The following is a 21,875-nucleotide window of genomic DNA, read 5'->3' as shown; positions in this document are numbered from 1 at the left end:
GCCTACTCAATAACCTTTAGAAGGCAAGCTGACTGCTGTGTTTGAGTTTGGCCAAAAGTAGCATGGGCTGAAGCAAAGTGGCATCACCCAAAGTGTGTGAGCAAACTGCACACCCACTTTACAACTCTGGTCATTATGTGGAGTGAGAGAAAACTTACTGTAATTTTGCACGACTTGTTTAAGGCATCAACCCAGTCGAGTAAATCATTTTTATCATTGGCTTGTAAAAAGTAGCGGCGTAGACCTGCATTTATAACTGCAATTAAAAGAGAAATTGATTGATTAGACTGTTTTCACTGAAATACATGTATATTGCATTGGACAAGTAAACTGTTAGTAGAATTCAAGATCTTCATTTAAAATGGAGTTGGGTGTTGTGGTGAACTAAGCCATGGTATGATGATTTTGCTTACTCCAATGAGCTGCAGTTCATTCAAGCTCTGCTGTGCTAAGTGGGTGAAGTCAACCTGAGGCTTGTACATCCACCCCATGTAAAGAAACAGGATAAAAATATGAAGTGAGATAGGTCCATTCTGATGCACAAAGTGGAGTCTGTGAGCAAATAATGTATGGGCCAGCTGATGAGATGGAGCTTGCTACTTCATGAAGTAGGTGCTAAGATGTATGCCTAGTTCAGCTCTTCAAGGAACATATGACAGACCAAAGCAATGCATGATTGTTGGCTTGGAGACCGAAGGGGCTGTTGACATTGTTTACAATGTCCAAAAATAGTTGTGGGTGAAGGTGGGACACTTTAAGAAAACCACATTTGGAATGCACTCTTACTTCTGAAATGCTATATAACTATAGAACAAAAGTGCCATAAGCAAACAGAAAATTCTGTATCTGTTTTTTCGAAACTGTTACAACCCAGAAAGGATGTTGGCTTTCCACTTGGAGACTAGATGACAGGTCTCACAAAAAGAACAAGTGGAGGCAGCTCTGTTGGCTTTCACAACCTGCCCACGTATTCTTTCATCCGTTACTAACTCGTGGTTGATTTTTAACACCTGCTTTATCTGTACATCAGTTTACGTCAGTTCAGCTCACTGCCAGCTCGATGTGTAACCTGCCGAATTCACCCGCTCAGAAAAGGCCTAGCCCCAAACTTGAGAAACCCAAACTGAATCTCGTTGTTTTATGCATGATTCAAACGTCTGTTAATCCTGCCTGCTTCACCACCAAATCTTGTTATCAACATCTCCTGAGCCTTGGACATGTCCCGCATTGGAAACAATTCCTTGTTGCTGTCCTCCAGATCGCTTGACCTTTCTTTGCCACAGCATCAATACACTTGACATTAGTGAGTGAATTTTCCCCAGGGAGTCTGGAACTTAATTTTAGCACTGGCTCCTGTTGCCCGACATTTCCTTTTAGCTCATTGGTGACCTCATTTAGGTTTTGGTGTGGGGGTATGTTCTTAGTTGGGAGCTGAGGGCAGTGCAGTTCCTGCTGACTGGCCTAATAGGCCCAAGCAGCAGAAATGGGAGGGAAGCACTCGGGACACCATGAGCAACAGGAAGCACCCATCACCATCATTTCCATACTCAATGGCAAAGCTGTGAGGTGCCATTTTTTTTGCCAGCATAACCTCATCTCTATGTTACACAGAATCTACCTCCACTGTGCAGCTATCTGCATTAACTGGCAGGTTTGGGACACAGCTGAGGATGGGAAAGAGTAGGTGCACTATGCGAGCAAGACTGCAGACTGCTCACCACATACCCAGTCAATACTTCATTTACTGGCATAACCATCTGCCTAACATTGTCTCGCTCATGTTGCTGGAGAGTTCCATTTCTGGGCAAAGCACCTGGAGGTGGGAAGAAGTCAGGGAGCCAGGCCTCCTGTTCCCACACATCTCCTTAATTGCAGTCCCCACCTGCCCACCGTCAAAAATCAGCTTCACGGGAATGCAAAATGTTTGACCTGCATTCCTCAAGAGATACAGTCATTAAGATGTACAGCATGGAAACAGACCCTTTCGTCCAACCCGTCCATGCTGATCAGACATCCCAACCCGATCTAGTCCCACCTGCCAGCACCCAGCCCATGTCTCTCCAAACCCTTCCTATTCATCTCCCCATCCAAATGCCTTTTAATGTTTCAATTGTACCAGCCTCCACCACTTCCTCTGGCAGCTCATTCCATACACGTACCACCCTCTGCGTGAAAAAGTTGCCACTTAGGTCCCTTTTATATCTTTCCCCTCTCACCCTAAACCTATGCCCTCTAGTTCTGGACTCCCCAACTCCAGGGAAAAGACTTCGCCTATTTATCCTATCCATGTCCCTCATAATTTTATAAACCTCTATAAGGTCACCCCTCAGCCTCTGACAATCCAGGGAAAACAGCCCCAGCCTGTTCAGCCTCTTCCCTATAGCTCAAATCCTTCAACCCTGGCAACATCCTTGTAAATCTTTTCTGAACCCTTTCAAGTTTCACAACATCTTTCGGATAGGAAAGAGACCAGAATTGCACACAATATTCCAACAGTGGCTTAACCAATGTCTTGTACAATCGCAACATGACATCCCAACTCCTGTACTCAATACTCTGACCAATACAAGAACGCATACTAAACGCCTTCTTCACTATCCTATCTACCTGCGACTCCACTTTCAAGGAGCTATGAACCTACACTCCAAGGTCTCTTTGTTCAGCAACACTTCCTAGCACCTTACCATTAAGTGTATAAGTCCTACTAAGATTTGCTTTCCCAAAATGCAGCACCTCACATTTATCTGAATTAAACTCCATCTGCCACTTCTCGGCCCATTGGTCCATCTGTCAAGATCCTGTTGTAATCGGAGGTAACCTTCTTCACTGTCCACTACACCTCCAATTTTGGTGTCATCTTGCAAAATGTTTTGCATGTATGTCTGTCTCTGGTTTTTACACAGTTCACCCCATCCATCTTCATTAATGGTAATAACAGATTGTGCAGATGGGCTGCAAAAGTGAGTTGACAAGATGAAGGGAGCAGCACTATTTAAAGAGCCCCAATTGTGCTTGACAATTGAGTTTATACACCTCTGCCTGCTTTTTCATGTTTTTGTCCAATTTGATTTACCAGCACTGCAAAGCTTTTAAAAATACAGGATCCAGGCAAAACAGTTTCAGGTCCTGGTGTCACATCAGAGTTGCAGTGAGGTTTGCATTTCAAACAAAAAGATCCAGGCTGTGGCAAAGAGCCAGTTCCAGAGAAACATATTGCCAGCAGCCAAACAATTAATATTATATCATTTGGATGAGGATGGAAATCTAAACACAGTGAGCTAAGATTTCAACTTCGTCATTACACCAATTATGTCTGAAAGAGTTAAAACCTCAGGAGGTTGACCCATCCCAAAACATTTTGATGAAATGGAGCAGGACTTTGAGTTAAGAGAGGCATAATTTAGAACATGGGCTTTTTAAAGATCATGTGACAAGATTGATTATTGAAACTTTCCAAGCACTGCAGCTCAGAAATGGTAAATTAAACCTGATGGATTCAAAATGCTTGTGGTTACCAGGTGAAAGCTGAACAGATCTGATGTCTGTGCAATGCTTACTATGAAATGGAGAAGTTGTTCAAAATTTCTTTTTGTAGAAGTGGGACCTTCCAAAAGGTTGTTCTATCACACAATAGTGTGATGACTGTCCCACATACAAGGAGGAACAGAAAGAGCATTAGTGGGTTTTCAAGGCATTGACATGGCATTGACAGATCAATCGGTTCTCAGGAGTATACTCTATGCTATTGTTCCTAACCAGAATCAGAACCACAGTTCAATGATAAAGAGCATAGAGTGGTGGTGTGAATGCTGAATCTGTCGGTTGTCAGCATGACTTGTCTGCAATAAATGAATTTTTTCTCAGTCAGGGGGAACAGATATTTCACAGTTTTGCGCTCCCAGGGCCACTGTACACATCAAAGCACATGGAGGATCTTCAGTTTGCATCAATTTTGAAGGAATAAAACCACCTACTTGTTTTGCATTGTCCAATTTTACCTGGAAATTAGACGTAAGAGATTCGAAGAGTGGCTAAACCTACCCAGAGTCAATATTTAAGCATCTCCATCAACACTTACCAAAACAAAATTCAGCTTTTGGTTTCTGCTTTGCAGTTGCTTCACTGACCTACAAACCAAATAAAAATTAGGTGAGATACATTCTGAATGACTGTCCAGTTTTCTCAATAACTGTTGATGAGTTTTCTGTCCAGAGTGGGACAGTGGTCAGAGGGAGCTTCAGCCTGGAATTAATAGGACCAGAGAATGCACAATAAATTCAGAGACCACATGCCCTTAACTTCGACATCAACATTGACTGCTGTTCTCAGCATACCACAGCAGCACGTCACCACTTATCTCCACGAATTTCACAAGAACTGCTGGAGGATGTTCAAAATGTTGAAGATTTATTCCTGCTCATAAAAAGAGCAGGAAAGTCAAACACCACAGAAGCATTTTGACAATTTTCAAATGAAAGATTCCCGCACAAACAGAATATGACACCATGGCTTTCTCTTGTTTCAGAGACAGACAGGCCAGTAAAGTATCTCTAGCATGCCCAGCATTTACAGCTTTTGGTTTGGTTCAGTCCCCTCTAAAATAGGTCAACATGTTTACGTATGGCACTGCAGCAGAAGTACACAGGGAGTCTCATTTCATGTGACTGGCTTTTTTACAGATCTTCAAGATACTGTTACTCTGAACATAACCATATACTCTTAACACATAACCATGTGAGGAATCCCATTCTGACAGCAGCAGGAGTGTGGGCAAGTGGTTCACTGCAATAGTCACAAACTGTGAGCCACTAACACTTGGTCTAATTATTGTGAGAGGAATTAAATACAAAAGTAGGGAGAATACGCTTCAGTTACAGGGCATTGGTGAAACATAATCTGGAGTTCTCTATACAAGGGAAGGATGCAAATGAATTGAAGCAGTTCAGAGGTTTGCTTGACTAAGACCTGGAATGAAGTGGTTTGACTTCTTAAGTAAGATTAAGCAGGCTAGGCTCACAACCGCTGGGGTTTAGAAGATTAAAAAGCAACTTGATTGGAACAGGTAAGAAAGATCCAAAGGGATCTTGGTAGGATGGAAAGAAGCTAGAACGAGATCCCATTGTTTCAAAATAAGGGGTTACCCACTTAATAAAGAGATGAGTACTTGTTTTGATCATTTAGGGTTGTCAATCTTTCAAACTCTTCCTCAAAAAGTGGTGAAAATAGAATCTTTGACTTTTTTTTAAGGCAGAGGTAGACAAGGGGGTCAAAAGAGTGGTAAGGGCGTGGAATGCCCTCCCTGCTAATGTAGTCAACTCAGCCACATTAGGGAGATTTAAACAATCCTTAGATAAGCACATGGATGATTTTGGGATAGTGTAGGGGGACGAGCTCAGAATAGTGCACAGGTCGGCGCAACATTGAAGGCCGAAAGGCCTGTTCTGCGCTGTATTGTTCTATGTTCTGTGTTATCAGGGGTAGGTGGGAATTTGCAGTCATCAGATCAAGCATGATCTATTTGAATGAGGAAGCAGCCTCAAGCTGCTGAGTGGCCCACTCCTGCTCATAATTCATATGGCTGCACTCTCAATCATTTCAATCACAGTGCTAGGTCCACTACTTATCTTCATTAATATAAATGTTTTGGATGTGAGCATAAGAGGTATAGTTAGTAAGCTTGCAGATGATACCAAAATTGGAAGTGTAGTGTACAGCGAAGAAGGTTAACTCAGATTACAACAGGATCTTGATCAGATGAGAAGTGGCAGATGGAGTTTAGATAACTGCGAGGTGCTGCATTTTGGGGAAGCAAATCTTAGCAGGACTTATACACTTAATGGTAAGGTCCAAGGGAGTGTGCCTGAACAAAGAGACCATGGAGTACAGGTTCATAGCTCCTTGAAAGTAGGGTCGCAGGTAGATAGGATAGTGAAGAAAGCATTTGGTGTGCTTGCCTTTATTGGTCAGAGTATTGAGTACAGGAGTTGGAAGGTCATGTTGTGGCTGTACAGGACATTGGTTCAGCCACTTTTGGAATATTGCATGCAATTCTGGTCTCCTTCCTACTGGAAGGATGTTGTGAAACTTGAAAGGGTTTAGGAAAGATTTACAAGGATGTTGCCAGGATTGGAAGATTTGAGCTGCAGGGAGAGGTTGAATAGGCTTGAGCTGTTTTTCCTGGAGCGTCGGAAGATGAGGGGTGACCTTATAGAGGTTTACAAAATTATGAGGGGCATGGATAGGATAAATAGACAAAGTCTTTTCTCTGGGGTCGGGAAGTCCAGAACTAAAGGGTATAGTTTTAGGGTGAGAGGGGCAAGACATAACCTAAGGGGCAACTTTTTCACGCAGAGGGTGGTGCCTGTATGGAATGGGCTGCCAGAGGAAGTGGTGGAGGCTCGAACGATTATAACATTTAAAAGGTATATGGCTACGTAAATGAATAGGAAGGTTTTGGAGGGATATGGGCCAGGTGCTGGCAGATGGAACTAGATAGGGTCAGGATATCTGGTCGGCATGGATGAGTTGGACCGGTGGGTCTGTTTCCGTACTGTACGCGTCTAAGACTCTAAGATTATGACACAAAGTTGGCCCAATTTCTGAATGCACAGACGTCAAGGGATGTCAGACCGTACCTCAGGAAAACCATATCCTGGCTGCAGAAAAGAACTAGTATATGAGGCAGAATGGAGTTTAAAAACATCTGGGAGCACTTGCGCTGGCTCTCTTGCAAGTGACGAGCAATTATTACAGACTCACAAAGTGACAGCACAAAATCACCAGAGTAAAAGGTCTATAATGATTTAGGTAAACACCTAATAACCTGTGCCCACACCTCCTCCCTCACCTCTATCCAAGGCCCTAAAGGAGCCTTCCACATCCATCAAAGTTTCACCTGCACATCCACCAATATCATTTATTGTATCCGTTGCTCCCGATGTGGTCTCCTCTACACTGGGGAGACTGGGCGCCTCCTAGCAGAACGCATTAGGGAACATCTCCGAGACACCCGCACCAATCAACCAAACCGCCCCGTGGCCCAACATTTCAACTCCCCCTCCCACTCTGCCGAGGACATGGAGGTCCTGGGCCTCCTTCACCGCCGCTCCCTCACCACCAGACGCCTGGAGGAAGAACGCCTCATCTTCCGCCTCGGAACACTTCAACCCCAGGGCATCAATGTGGACTTCAACAGCTTCCTCATTTCCCCTTCCCCCACCTCATCCTAGTTTCAAACTTCCAGCTCAGTTACTGTCTCCTTGACTTGTCCGACCTGCCTATCTTCTTTTCCACCTATCCACTCCACCCTCTCCTCCTTGACCTATCACCTTCATCTCCTCCCCCACTCACCCATTGTACTCTATGCTACTCTCTCCCCACCCCCACCCTCCTCTAGCTTATCTCTCCACGCTTCAGGCTCACTGCCTTTATTCCTGATGAAGGGCTTTTGCCCGAAACGTCGATTTCGCTGCTCGTTGGATGCTGCCTGAACTGCTGTGCTCTTTCAGCACCACTAATCCAGTATTTGGTTTTCAGCATCTGCAGTCATTGTTTTTACCTTGTTTTTACCTAATAACCAGAGTTCATTCCCTGAATGGGGGTCATGCATACGTAGAACTATGGCTTGCCTAATGCATTTCTGAAGCTATTACAGCTATTGCCTCATATCAATTACACAGCATAATTCATGCTTCATATCAATCTTAGATTTTAATCTTCTCCTGTTCTCTGACTGCTTTCTTGCTCCTTCTCTTCTGAGATATTCTTGTTAGACTACAGTGACATGACCATGAGCAGCCAATTGAGACTCTGTTCATTAAGTGTAAACCAACATAGAACTTGATGGGAGGCACTGAGCCAGTGCTGCCGACTTTAAATCTCAAATCTCATGGTGGGTTTTGAATTAGTTTATTTGGATTATTAGAATACACCTTCAAGTGTTTCCTGTGTAACTGGAGGTATGGAGTAATTAGTCTGAAAAGTCGATGACTTTGTAATGACTTGAACTTAAAGGTTAACTAATACCCATATGTCAACATAGGCAGCAAAAGACTTTCAGGGATCTACAAAGGTTTTATTGTAAAATCTAATGTCCAACAAAAAGGTATGTTTTCACCTTTGCCAAACACCTTCCCAGCCTAGAAGGCAAACCTTGCCCCTTCACTGGGGAAGAACTCAACTCTTTTTTAATGAAGAAACCCATCACCAAATTAGCCAATTAACAAGTGACCGACATTGCCCATCAGGGGCAAATGCTGTCAGGAGAGGAGCCCCCATAATTCCTGATCTCCAAGAACTTGGAGGTTACCAATGAACATCATACATACCCTATTCAAGGACACAGAGGCACTGACATTACTGCAGTAGAGGAGCACACAGTTAGGAAACATAACCCCATTCACTGCTTACTGCCTGGGCCTGTTGATGACTACTTTATCTAGACCCACTTGCACGTCCTCCAACCTGGCCACGAACACCTTTTCCACACTGGATGCCCAAACTACAGGAGTATGGGCCTGAAGTGTGACGTAAAGAACAACAAAAGATTGTTAAGAGAACTAAACAGGTGATATGACAACCTAAACTCATGTGATACATCAACTCCACAACACTGCAAATCAAACAGGTGGCTTTTGGAATGCACTTTATTCCACGATTACATAGGGCTGCTGCAGGCAACACCTTGCATCCCAGGTCCCCAATGGCAAGTGAGAGGACATCTACATCAAGAGCTCTTCACTGGGCACTCTGTCCAGTGGTGGAAAGGCATGTCCAGGTGGCAGATAAAGGAGAAGAAATGGATTGCAGCACAGGAAACTTCTCATATTCCACTAAAAGACATCAAGGTAATTCCCATGGCACAGATCAGGCTGTTCATGGAGATTCTTGAACCAAGAGACGATGTGGAATCCCTTCCAAGCTGGGTGTGGAGATAAGTGACTACCCCGCACCTCAGGGTCCTCCAACCTGTGAATTACAAGCACTGCTGTTCTCAGGTTACAGACTGTGTTAGCTACAAGCTTGGTCCACTACCGCTCAATCCACCAGCTTCTGTGGTGACATCTGGCCCACTCCTCCAGTACCCAACTGATCCCTAACATTGGTCACCCTCACAATCACAGATGACCCTTCCACTCGCCACTCAAACACTTGAAAATGGAGGCTATATGAAGGTAAGTGCTACTCATGATAAGGTGCAGCAAAGGTCGTTGTATTTCAGACTTCGATAAGGTCCTGGTAAAAGACAAGCAGTGGTTTAGGACTTACCTGCAGAATGTGCTCCCACCCACTCACTGCCTATACACAGGAGGAGTGTGTCTTAATTCAGGCAGTGAAGCAGGCAGAAGGAATGCATTGCCAGGGCACACCATCTGGAATGAGGCTTGACATAAATGTCTTGTTGCAGGAAGGCAGTAAATTGCCTCCTCAGTGCAATGGCACACACCGACTAACTGTCCTCCTTCATGGGGACACTGTCACCTCTGCAGTCATCCAGAACATCATCTTGTCCCAGAAAAAAAAAGACAACCAATCTCTTCTCAATTTCTGGGACGAAGCCATTGGGAGGAGTCAATGGGACCATGTGGTAGCAACTGGTTTGTTGGCAGCGCCTGTAGAACTCATCTCTTTTTCTCATCATCACACCACTTATTTAATTAGCTTCCAAATTCAGAACTCAACTCTTCTTTAATCTTATCACCCAACTGTCCAAATTACCAACACTGCTTGCCAGGGACAGTGTACCAACAATGGAAGGGACAGGAAACAAGTGAGGGGCTAAGTCATAATGAAGTTAGTGGAGGAGATAATGAGCCCAGCCTCTCAGTGCCCATCTCTCTCTCTCTCTCTCTCTCAATGAACTTGAGGACACTGCTTGGTTTCTCTCCATGGAAAGAATCTGTATCTTAAATACAAAATACACTATAAATGAGATAGATACTAAAAGTGCCATTTCCAAGCAGTTTGAAATATGCCTTTCCTTGCGGACTTCATTGAAGTTCACCTATATCACATTCGATTGCGTTTGTGCAGCACTTGTCATCTCCATTCAGCTAAGACAGTTTGATCGCATTTTGAATAATAGTGACAGATATTTTCTAATGGCAAGGTGCAACAATGATCCTGCCCGACAAGGGTTGGTTTTCTGTAAGAGCTAGCCGGGCGATGGCATTGGACGTTCTTTGGCCATCTCCCTGATTGAAGAGGTTTCACTGTGGCAGTGTGAGGGTAACAGCAAAACCAGAGTAAAATAAGAAAATCACCTTCTTACCTTCACAGAAAATGCACACAAACTATTTCCTTTTAGAAACAAACAGTAAATATCTACTCTTCTGTGAAGGCAACTGGTTCCTGTGGTATCCGTTCAATCTTCAGAACCCAAACGTAACATATGTATTGACTAATACAAACTGTAAGTGCCTCCCATTTGGATTGCTGAAATCTTCTTCTTGTGAAACATCCTTGGACTAGAGATGACTTAGTCATTGCCACATAATTTAAACACAGTAGTTGGAAGAAGAAAGTTCTGCAAAACCTCTTCTAAATACCGATGTGAGTGAGTCTGAAACACTGTGGTTCAAACCAGTGATTCCCCCAGTTCAGGTATAGCTTTAGGGGAAGTACCTCTTGGAAGAGGGGAATATAAGAAGGAACATCAATGGTTGGTCTGCGAGCACACACAAGCACACATACAGACTCTCTCCCCTCTCCTTCTGTCATGAAGTAGGGAATAGGTCTAGAATCAAATCATTTCATGAAGGATTGAACTGCAGGGACAGATACATTAATAATTGGAGGACAAACAAATAAGGGAGGTTAGAAAAATTGAGTTAGCAGAAGACACAAACATGCAGGTTTGGATAATGTTGGAAATGACCAAAGCAACTGAATTGCTGTTTGTCCTCAACTTATCAATTTATTTGTTTATTGGTTAGAATGGTCTGTTGCTACTCATGAAACAAAATAATGGAAGGACTGAATGGCATGCTTATGGATCAGTGAGTTTTCAAATCTTCTTTTCAAGATTAAGCACAAAGCAGGCTTTGGAAAGTTCATATCAAAAGGAAGGGTCATATTTACTCACATAACATGCTGAAACTGAAAACATACTCCAACAGCAACAGTGACATGTATCCAATTAAAGATGGATTTCAGAGTCAAAACATGCACTCAGGTCATGAGCAAAAATGCAAGATGTAAATCGGGACCAAATTTCAGTCCTTGAAGGTACCCATGTCACACAAATCAGAAGGTTCTGGCTCTGGGTTTCCAGAAAAAGATGTTGTCAATTTTAAATGGTGGTGAATCTGTTCTTGGCGAAGACAAATCAGACACTTTCTCTCTCTCTCTCTTTCCACCCCCTGACCATCTGAGTGGACCAGTTGTTTGGGTTGTTTAATTTTTCGTATTCGAGTGGTCCCTTTTGTGAGCTCTTGGTTTGCAGTTAGCCTAGTCCACCCCACTACAGTTCTCAAGATACTAAAGTTTGTTATTTGAAGCCAGTTTTGACCACCTGATCAATTCTTCTCCTATCCATCCAGAATCATTGACGTTCAGAACCATTACTACACAATGGGAGGTGGCGAGTGTCCTTTCAACCCTAGACGAAAGTGAGGACTGTAGATGGTGGAGATTACAGTCAAGATTAGAGTGGTGCTGGAAAAGCACAGCAGGTCAGGCAGGACCCGAGGAGCAGGAAAATCGACGTTTTGGGCAGGAGCCCTTCATCAGGAAAACAGGAATCCTGATGAAGAACTCTTGCCTAAAATGTCGATTTTCCTGCTCCTTGGATGCTGGCTGACCTGCTGTGCTTTTCCAGCACCACTCTAACCTGGACTCCTTTCAACCCTAATTCATTTTGTTAAAAGAAAAATAACTAATCTATTTAAATAGTACAATTCAATTTACAAATAAAATTAAGGCAGCTGTCCACAGTCGGCAGTGACAGTTTTCTGCAGAAGGGTCACTGGATTCAAAACATTAACTGTGCTTTCTCTCCACACATGCTGCCTGATCTGCTGAGCTTTTCAAGCAATTTCTCTTTTTGTTTCTGATTTTCAGCATCCAAAGTTCTTTGGGATTTTTTAATGACAATTTTATTTTTGAAGTTTGCCATCTCTGCTCTCTATCTTCTTTACCACAATCATTCCTTCCATCACAGAACCAAAGGCAATATACTTTTGATCCAACCAGTCATTTTAGTGCAGACAAAGAACTGGGAATAATTTGTACTGACCCAAGCACTGGCCACTGAAAGAATACCCGGCCCTGTCTGCTTCAATTGGAAATTCTCATCAGCTAGCTTCATCCCTCACCTACATCAGAAACTGTGGTTTATAGTGTAGCTCATTAATAATTTCTTGTAAATGTAAGTCACTTACTTACTGGTGATTTGATTTGATTTGATTTGATTTGATTCATTATTGTCACATGTACCTCAGTACAGTGAAGTGTTTTGTTTTGCGTGCAGTCCAGACAGATTGTACTATTTGAGGATAGATAGATCATAGGGTGATTAGACAGAGCGAGGCATACAAGATTATGGCTGCACAGAAGGTGCACAAAAGCAAGATCAATATTAGATTTGAAATTTGAGAGGTCCATTCAATAATCTAATAACAGCAGGGATGAAACTATTCTTGAACCTGTTGGTACATGTGTCTAAACTTCTGGAGCTTCTGCCTGACAGAAGAAGTTGGAAGAAAGTAAAACCCAGGTGGGAGTGGTCTTTGATGATGTCAGATGCCTTTACATGGCAACAAAAAGTGCGGATGGAGTCCATGGATGGGAGATTGGCTTACATGATGGTCTTGCCTGTGCACATATTTTGTAGTTTCTTACGTTCCTGGGAAGAGGAGTTGCCCTACCAAGCCGTGATGCACCCAGTGTGTGTCTGTAAAGGTTGGTGAGGGTCCTTACAGCCTTGCTGAATTTCCTTAGACTTTGGAGGAAGAAGAGGTGTTGTTGTGCCTTTTTGATCGTCTCAGCAACATGGGAGGACCAGGACAGATCGACTCTCTCAACCCCCTCATCTCCACGGTTTTATTTAGTCAGGATAAAATTCAAAAAACAAACGTGCCAAATGACCATTTGAATATTTTTGTTCGGGAAGTCAACACCAGACGTAATCAGGTCCCAGACAACACCTGACTAGAAAGTGGGATTCATGTCACATCATTGTGGGAACTGACCATCTTTAAAAAGAAAAACAGTCCCCTCTCCTGACCTCCAATAGCCCAAGCCACCCACCCCACTATTTGCCTCCAGGAAAGCCCCATGTGGTATCATGATAGGGGACCAGTACTGACCAGAAGCTGAGCTGGGCCAACTAGATGAAGACCCTGTCAAAAAGAGAAGGCCAGGTTATGATCCAAACAATGGGCCATTTTCCCAAAGCTTTGTCACCAGCCACAAGTTAAGATTGTGAAGGAACACTCCTCCCTCACTTATATCTGTGCAGCTCGTGTATTCAGGACAGAAATATTCGCTTGATTGACAGGGCAATCAATGGCTGCATTATCTCACACTCCACCACCAGCACCATAGTATATACAGAAACATGGGCAGCTCGGTCAAACCCACCCCATCTCCCAGTCACCAAGAATCACAAAAGCAATAACGCCACAGATAAACAATCAGCCCCAGGTCCGGACCTAGCCATGCACTGTCCTTGTGTAAACAGAGATAACTGTTCTTTCATTGCCACTGGGTCAAAATCATTGAATTTTCAACTCAACACCATCAAAGGAATGACATTCCCACAAAGATAGTTAGCTTCCAGCTGTCCAAACTGTTTTGACTGCTTGGAACAGATCTCCTCAGCAACACTGATTTTCTTTTCAACATACATTTATTCATTCTTCTTGCTTGCATACAGAGGAACAGCAGGAAAAAGCTTATGATCTCAGGGAAGAAAAGGAAGAATTCCAATTTTGCAATGCTTTTCATAACTTTCAGATGAACCAAAGAACTACAGAGTCAAAAGTCATAGAGATGTACAGCATGAAAACAGACCTTTTGGTCAAACTCATCCATGCCAACCAGATATCCCAACCCAATCTAGTCTCACCTGCAACCACCCAGCCCCTATCCCTCCAAACTCTTCCTATTCATATACTCATCCAGATGCTTTTTAAATGTTGCAATTGTACTAGCCTCTACCACTTCCTCTGGCACCCATTCCACAAACGCACACACACACCACCCTCTGCATGAAAACGTTGCCCCTAAGGTCTCTTTTATATCTTTCCCTTCTCACCCTAAACCAATGCCCTCTAGTTCTGGACTCCCCCACCCCAAGGAAAAGACCTTATCTATTTACCCTATCCATGCCCCTCATGATTTTGTAAACCTCTATTAGGTCACCTCTCAGCCTTCGACCCTCCAAGGAAAACAGCCCCAACCTATTCAACCTCTCCCTCTTGCTTAAATCCTCCAAACAGAGCAACATCCTTGTAAATGTTTTCTGAACCCTTTCAAGTTTCACAACATCCTTCTGATATGAAAGAAACCAAAATTGCACACAGTTTTCCAAAAGTGACCTAACCAATGTTCTGTACAGCTGCAACATGACCTCCCAACTCCTGTACTCAATATTCTGACCAATAAAGGAAACCATACCAAACGCCTTCTTCACTATCCTATCTACCTGTGACTCTACTTTCAAGGAGCTATGAAACTGCACTTCAAGGTCTCTTTGTTCAGCAACCCGCCCTAGGACCTTACCATTAAGTGTATAGGCCCTGCTAAGACTTGCTTTCCCAAAATGCAGCACCTCACATTTATCTTACTTAAACTCCATCTGCCACTCCTCAGCCTATTGGCTCATCTGATCAAGATCCCATTATAATCCAAGGTAACCTTCTTTGCTAGGAGAAAGTGAGGACTGCAGATGCTGGGGATCAGAGCTTCAAAATGTGTTGCTGGAAAAGCGCAGCAGGTCAGGCAGCATCAAAGGAGAAGGAGAATCGTCGGAAGGGCTTATGCCCGAAATGTCGATTCTCCTTCTCCTTTGATGCTGCCTGACCTGCTGAGCTTTTCCAGCAACACATTTTTAACCTTCTTTGCTGTCCACTACACCTTCAATTTTAGTGTCATCTGCAAATTTACTAACTATACCTCTTATGCTCACACCCAAATCATTCATATAAATGATGAAAAGTAGCAGAAAGCACCTTTGAAGAAAATACAGTCAATTTGTGCACAGAAATTGCCCCAAGTCATGTCACAATGATAATCAGATAATCTGTTTTAGTTGAGGGGTAAATATTGGCCAGGACACCAGGTCGAGCTCCTCCATTTCTTTTTGAAATATTTTTGTGCAAGAGAATAAATAGTCTCATCTTCTCTGGAAGGTAGGACCTCGTTGTAGAATTACACTGGAGCATCAGCTCACATTTTGTACTCAAGTTTCTGCAGAGGACTCAAACCCACAGGTTTCTAACTGAGGTGCAAGTGTGCTACCAACTGTGCAACAACGGACATAGTCTGTCTAGGTCAAAGTGATTGTTCTTCCTTTGAAGCTCAAAGATATTTCTTCAACATGATATAATCCTTCAATGTGGGTTTCAGTCAACATCAAAGCAATCATGTTTTCATTGTCTTGTGACAGTGATTCAGCATTACATTAACACACTAATTGTTCAGCAGTTATGGAAAACTCATTGTTTGTATTCAGTTTACAATGGTTTAAGAGTTCAATCTTTGCACCTTGTTGTGCAGAATGGCATAATAAAGCACCTTTGAAACTGTTACAGACCACAGAATTTATCTAAAACATTATCAGTACCTCTTTTGACTTTTGCCTCAGTATTTAAATTACAATTAACTATTGGCTGATTTACATTCCTATAAACTATCCTGGATTTTTTTGACTGTGTGTAAGCTATTACAAAATTCCTAACAGTAATTCACCAACTATCCATGCCACATACCATCCTTACTTGCAACAAAATCTCTGCCCTTTTACTGTGGCTGCATCAAAATCCTGGAACTCTCGTCCTAACCACCACAATGGGAGTTTTGACACCTGCATGCTCAAGAAGGCACTCACCATCACCTCATAAGGGCAATAAATACTGGCCTAGCGAGAAATGCAACATCACAATTGAATTAAAAACAGGTGCGTTTTTCAGCACCAAAGGTGTTTTTCTCTTTTGCAACCCAACCATCTGCTGTCTTCCACTTTGACGCTAAAGACAGCTCAGCCTGCTTTGCAGTAAAACACATCACAAAGTGATTCACAGGACTGTTTATCAGTCAAATTTGACAACAAGTCACCCAAGGAGTTTTTGGATTGGATACCAAAAGCTCCATCAGTGAAGTAGATTTCATAGTATCAGAAAGAAGGCGTGAGTGAGAGATAGGGAGAGACAGAGATATTTTGGGAAAGAATTCCAGAGCTTAGGGCCTGTACACAGCTGAAGGACTCAGCAGAACAGATTAACACAGCAGGTAAAACATTCCTCACACATTGCCTCTAGATGAGATTGATGTCATTCCATTGCTGGCAGCAAACAGTAGCACTGACCGTTGTGTGCTTTGCTGACCTTTCCCCACTCAGCTTCTCCCCCTCAGAGGGTTACAGCATGCACCCAAAGGTTGAGCTCATCTTTAGAGCTAAGGCCATGCTGTTCTTGGAAGGCATGCTCCTATGCCACAACTCCATCTTTGCAGTGATGGATATCAGAATCTGCCAGTCTGTCCATCGGTCTGGACTTCAGGCATAACAAAGTGACAAAAGTCAGGCCAGCATGTTAACAACACCTTGATGGACCCATATGCAGAGTCCCTGACATTGCCCACTGGGTCATGACTGACAATCCTGAGCCTTACTAAGAACAGAAAGGAAAGAGTAGAATGTAGGGCTCTGGATTGTCAGTCATTACCATGTGGGCATCAGCTTTCCTCCTCAGAAGGTTGTGAATTCAAATCCTACTCCAGAATCTTAAAGACAGAAATCTCCTGCTGAAGCTCCAAACTCACACTGAGAGAATGCAATCTGGTCAGAGGTGCCTGTCTTTTGGGCGAGACGTTGTGTAAACAATCGTGTGACACTATTTTGACAAACAGCAGTGAGTTGTCCTGCTGACCTTGCAAATATCTACACCTTAATTAACATCAGTAAAACACATCCATTTGTGACCACCTTGCTGTTTGCCAGAGATTTGCACAACTCAGCTGCTGCAATTCTTGTTGCAACAAAGATTAACACAAACATTCCACTGGCTGTGGTGAAAGGTGCTATATAATTGCAAGTCCTTTCCTTCTTTTTCAAACAGCCACCTGTCTGCCATAAGTAACACAGACAAAATTCACAACTAAACGAGGTACCGATGGGCTACTGAACTTCCATCAAAAGGAGTCACTTCCTTTCGTAAGAAAAGAGAAGAAATTGTTGGGGTGGGAGCTCAATACATTTTTTTTTATTTCAAAAATATACTTTATTCATAAATGATTTGATGGTCTGTACATTGGATCATGCCATACATATGTCCATATTTACAAACACAGATTCGACTTTATTCTGTCCTTTACAATCCTGTGCATTTTTTCAATCTTGTATATATACATATATTTGGCTGAGGCATCAGCAGAGCCCAAAAAAACGTCTGTATGGGCCCCTTGTTCTTCTTTCGGCAGGCCGATCTTACACAGTGGTCTTTCCCCACCGCGCCTTGGCGGCAGCTGCCCCAAGCTTCAGCGCGTCCCTCAACACGTAGTCTTGGACCTTGGAATGTGCCAGTCTGCAACACTCGGTCGGGGTCAACTCCTTCAGCTGGAAGATCAACAGGTTTCGGACCGCCCAGAGAGCGTCCTTCACCGAGTTGATGATCCTCCAGGCGCAGTTAATGTTCGTCTCGGTGTGAGTCCCGGGGAACAGGCCGTAGAGCACGGAGTCCCGCGTCACGGCGCTGCTCGGGACGAACCTCGACAAGCACCACTGCATTCCTCTCCAGACTTCCTCTGCATAGGCACATTCCAGAAGGAGGTGTGTGACAGTCTCGTCCCCCCCGCAGCCACTTCGAGGGCAGCGTGCGGTGCGGCAGAGAGTCCGGGCGTGCATAAAGGATCTCACAGGCAGAGCCCTTCTCACCACCAGCCAAGCCACGTCTTGGTGCTTGTTGGAAAGTTCTGGCGATGAGGCATTCTGCCAAATGGCTTTGACAGTCTGCTCAGGGAACCGCTCGACAGGATCCGCCCTCTCCTTTTCCCGAAGGGTCTCAAGGACGCTACGTGCTGACCACTTCCTGATGGACTTGTGGTCAAAGGTGTTTTTCCTCATAAATATCTCCACGAAGGACAGGTGATACGGAACGGTCCAACTACTCGGAGCGTTCCGCGGCAGCGAGGCCAGGCCCATCCTTCGCAACACCGGGGACAGGTAGAACCTCAGTACGTAGTGACACTTGGTGTTTGCGTACCGGGGATCCACGCACAGCTTGATGCAGCCACACACAAAGGTGGCCATCAGGGTGAGGGTGATACATAACTCATACTAAGCCCCAGCGACACCTTCCAATTCAGTTTAAGATTTTGGGGGAAATACATCTGTGTTAGACTCATATAACCTTTAAATGGACGTGGGTACAGACTTATTTGCTAAAGTTATTACGTGAAAAGAATTTCACTCCCTTACACTTAGTTGACTATAATTCTTAATGTGTTGCTGGAAAAGCACAGCAGGTCAGGCAGCATCCAAGGAGCAGGAGAATCAACGTTTCGGGCATAAGCTCTTCTTCAGGAATGAGGAAGGTGTGCCAAGCAGGCTAAGATAAACCTACAACAAATCCGAAGCCTCCAGCAACAGACCTCCCTCCGGATCCTCCACTCCATGCGCCGCTACCTACATTCCCTGCAGTCAGCCCTGCCCCAGCTCAGAAAAGTCCCTCCTCCCTACCTTTTATCTTAGCCAGCTTGGCACACATTCCCCATTCCTGAAGAAGGGCTTATGCCCGAAATGTCGATTCTCCTGCTCCTTGGATGCTGCCTGACCTGCTGCGCTTTTCTAGCAACACATTTTTCAGCTCTGATCTCCAGCATCTGCAGTCCTCACTTTCTCCTATAATTCTTAATGAACACAATACTTTAAGGATTATTTAAAATATAATGAGTAATACTTTCACATCACATTGAGAGGACTGCGATATTAGATGGGGTTACTGACATTATGTCATGTCATATGTTACACATGCCACAGTGCCACTCTCTGCACATGCCGCAGTAACACACTGAAGTTACAGTGTTGGTCTACTCTGTAAAACCACCCCTGTAACCTAATGCTTTCCCATCCAGTGGCACTGCTGTTTAATGGGGCCACTGCATCAAGACTGAAATGTCCAATTGGCTACTCATAGCAGGAGTTTGCAATCCATTATGAAAAACTCCTTTGTTCCTATAATTGCTGAGAGTGCCTCTATAAATGCCATCATTGATGTTGGCTGGTGATGAAACAATCACCAGATGGAAAAGTCAATTTACTGATGTTTTACAGCCTCTGAAAAGATAACAGAGACAATTTAAAATCTGACACTCCCAAGGAAGAATTTCACACACAGGGAGCTGGACATCCCATTACCCAGGCAGTTAACCAGGCAACAAGGCTAGGTTTCCATTGCTGCCAAAGCTCTGTATGAGCACCACATGACCCGAACTGCACTGTATTGTAAAACCAACCTAAATAATTATTTAATTTTCTTTCCCTTTCGGGTTGCTATTCTTATTTTTGCAAATATAATATGGATATTTTTCTGCAAGCGTGAGAGAGACAAAATACCTTAGAGATGTAAGGTAACAGCAGGCTGCCTACACATTGGGTTCCAGGCGGTAGATTCTGAAAGTAAACAAAAAAACACATTATTTGACACTTATTCCTGTCAGTGTTCATATGTCATTTGCATAAAGAGCTGGAATTTTGACTAAAGCCTGGGAGAAGGATCCCCTGGAAGTCACCAATGGCAAACTGAAACATGCAACACACACTCTCTTTTTGTGAGATCTCATCACTGGGGTATTTTACCGAGTCCCAGCACAAAGCAAATTCTGCACTTCTCAGCATCCCTTGAAACTACCCCCAAGTACACGAAAGACACTCGTTGTTTATCAAATGCTGCTTAGGAATGAATAAAGAACAGAAGCAATCAATAGTAAAGCACTTCGTTTTAATTGACTCTAAATGAGCCTCAGTACTTGTGCTGTGGTTACAATTTATACACAAAAGTTCACCTTGTACTTGGGGAAAATCTCACAGTGATGAAAGGATTGGTATTTATGTAGGACCTTTCACAACCTGAGGGCATCCCAAAGCACATCTCAGCCAGTTACATACTTGTCGAAATCTCATCACCATTATAATATAGGAAACACGTCAGTGAATTTTCAGCAAGTTCAAAAAAGAGTACAAGAACCTGATCATTCTTTTGCACAGAACTGTTACACTTCAATTATCCTAGTTAATCAGATCAAAATGAAGGAGCAACATTTGGTATGGCCACTTGGAGGATACTGCATACAATTCTGGCTGTCCTTCTATAGGAAAAAGGTTGTTAAACTTGAAAGGATGCAGAAAAGATTTACAAGGATGTTGCTGGGACTGGAAGGTTTGAGTTAGAGTCAAAGGTTGAATAGACTGAGGCTATTTTCCCTGGAGCATTGGAGGCCGAGGCGTGACCTTATAGAGGTTTATAAAATCATGAGGGGTATGTACAAGGTGAATTGTCAAAGTCTTTTTCCAAGGGTGGGGAGTCCAAAATCAGAGGGCATATGTTTGAGGTGAGAGGGGAAGATTTATAAAGGACCTGAGGGATAACCTTTTCATACAGTGTGATGCTTGAATGGAATGAGCTGCCAGGGAAAGTAGTGGAGGCTCATACGATTACAATTAGAACATTTCAAAGGCATCTGGATGATGTATGAACAGGAAGGTTCAGAGGGGTATGGATCAATGGGATGAGGTCAAATTGGTGTGTCTGGCCAGTGCAGATGATTTGGATGGAATGGTCTGTTTTTGTGCCATATGACCCTCTGAATTTATCAATTTTAGTCACATTGCCTGAAGGACAAATATTGATCAAGAGGAATATATTCTCTTTTCTGCTTCAAAAGAAGTGCTGTGGGACCATTCACATCCACTTGAGGAGCGTAGACAGAGCAATGATTTAACGTTTCATCTCAGAGGTGGCAGGTGTCTGACAATGCAGCACTCCTCCAAAACTGTTTTTGTGTCTGGATTTTTATGCTCAAGACAAAAAAAAATGCAAATGCTCGAATCCAAAGTAGACAAGCAGGAGGCTGGAAGAACACGGCAAGCCAAGCAGCATCTTGGTGAGAAGTCCGAGGTTCTTCAGAGATGGAGGTGGAGGCCGGGGGAGCTGCAGATTGGGGGGGGTGGGGGGGGGGGGGGGGGAGGGGGGGGCGATGTGTGTGTGGTGGTGAAGGGTTATGAGTGATGAGAGGGGCAGAATGATGAAGTACTGATAAGTGAACACATGTGGTAGGGACAACTTGGTAGGTCGATAGGAGGAATTAATCCGGTTGGTAGCTAGAAGGAGGGGTTGGTTGGAGGGAGGAAAGGGACGGGATGGGACTGGAAAGGGAGACAGGGATAGGTAGGAAGGTTATTTGAAATTGGAGAACTCAATGTTGACTCCTCCAGGCTATAGGCTGCCCAGGGGGAAGATGAGGCACTGTTCTTCCAATGTGCAGTCTGATTCACTCAGTAATGGAGGAGGCCAAGGATGGTCATGTCGGAAAGAAGAAGGCAGAGAGGGGTAGGAGGGGAAGATGTTCGTGGTGGTGGAGTCTAGTTGGAGTTGGCAGAAGTGCTTGAAGATAACACATTTAATGCGTAAGCTGGTGTCGTGGAGAGGGAGAACAAG

General features: G+C 43.7%; 1 protein-coding gene across 1 annotated transcript in view; it reads right to left on the bottom strand.

The window, feature by feature from the left end:
- LOC140459707 (pleckstrin homology domain-containing family A member 2-like) overlaps positions 1-21,875 on the bottom strand; it is a 115,918-nt gene that overhangs the window by 48,118 nt on the left and 45,925 nt on the right. Inside the window, exons 3-5 of the mRNA XM_072554142.1 lie at positions 19,775-19,831; positions 4,079-4,127; positions 159-256 (exon numbers count right to left, since the gene is read on the bottom strand). Of these exons, the coding sequence (XP_072410243.1) occupies positions 159-256; positions 4,079-4,127; positions 19,775-19,831 (204 nt within the window). The remainder of the gene's footprint in view (positions 1-158; positions 257-4,078; positions 4,128-19,774; positions 19,832-21,875) is intronic.

The sequence above is a fragment of the Chiloscyllium punctatum genome, chromosome 35, assembly GCF_047496795.1.
Source record: "Chiloscyllium punctatum isolate Juve2018m chromosome 35, sChiPun1.3, whole genome shotgun sequence".
Lineage (NCBI taxonomy): Eukaryota > Metazoa > Chordata > Chondrichthyes > Orectolobiformes > Hemiscylliidae > Chiloscyllium > Chiloscyllium punctatum.
The sequence above is the reverse complement of the archived record's forward strand: the minus strand, read 5'-3'. Positions and strand labels throughout refer to the sequence as shown.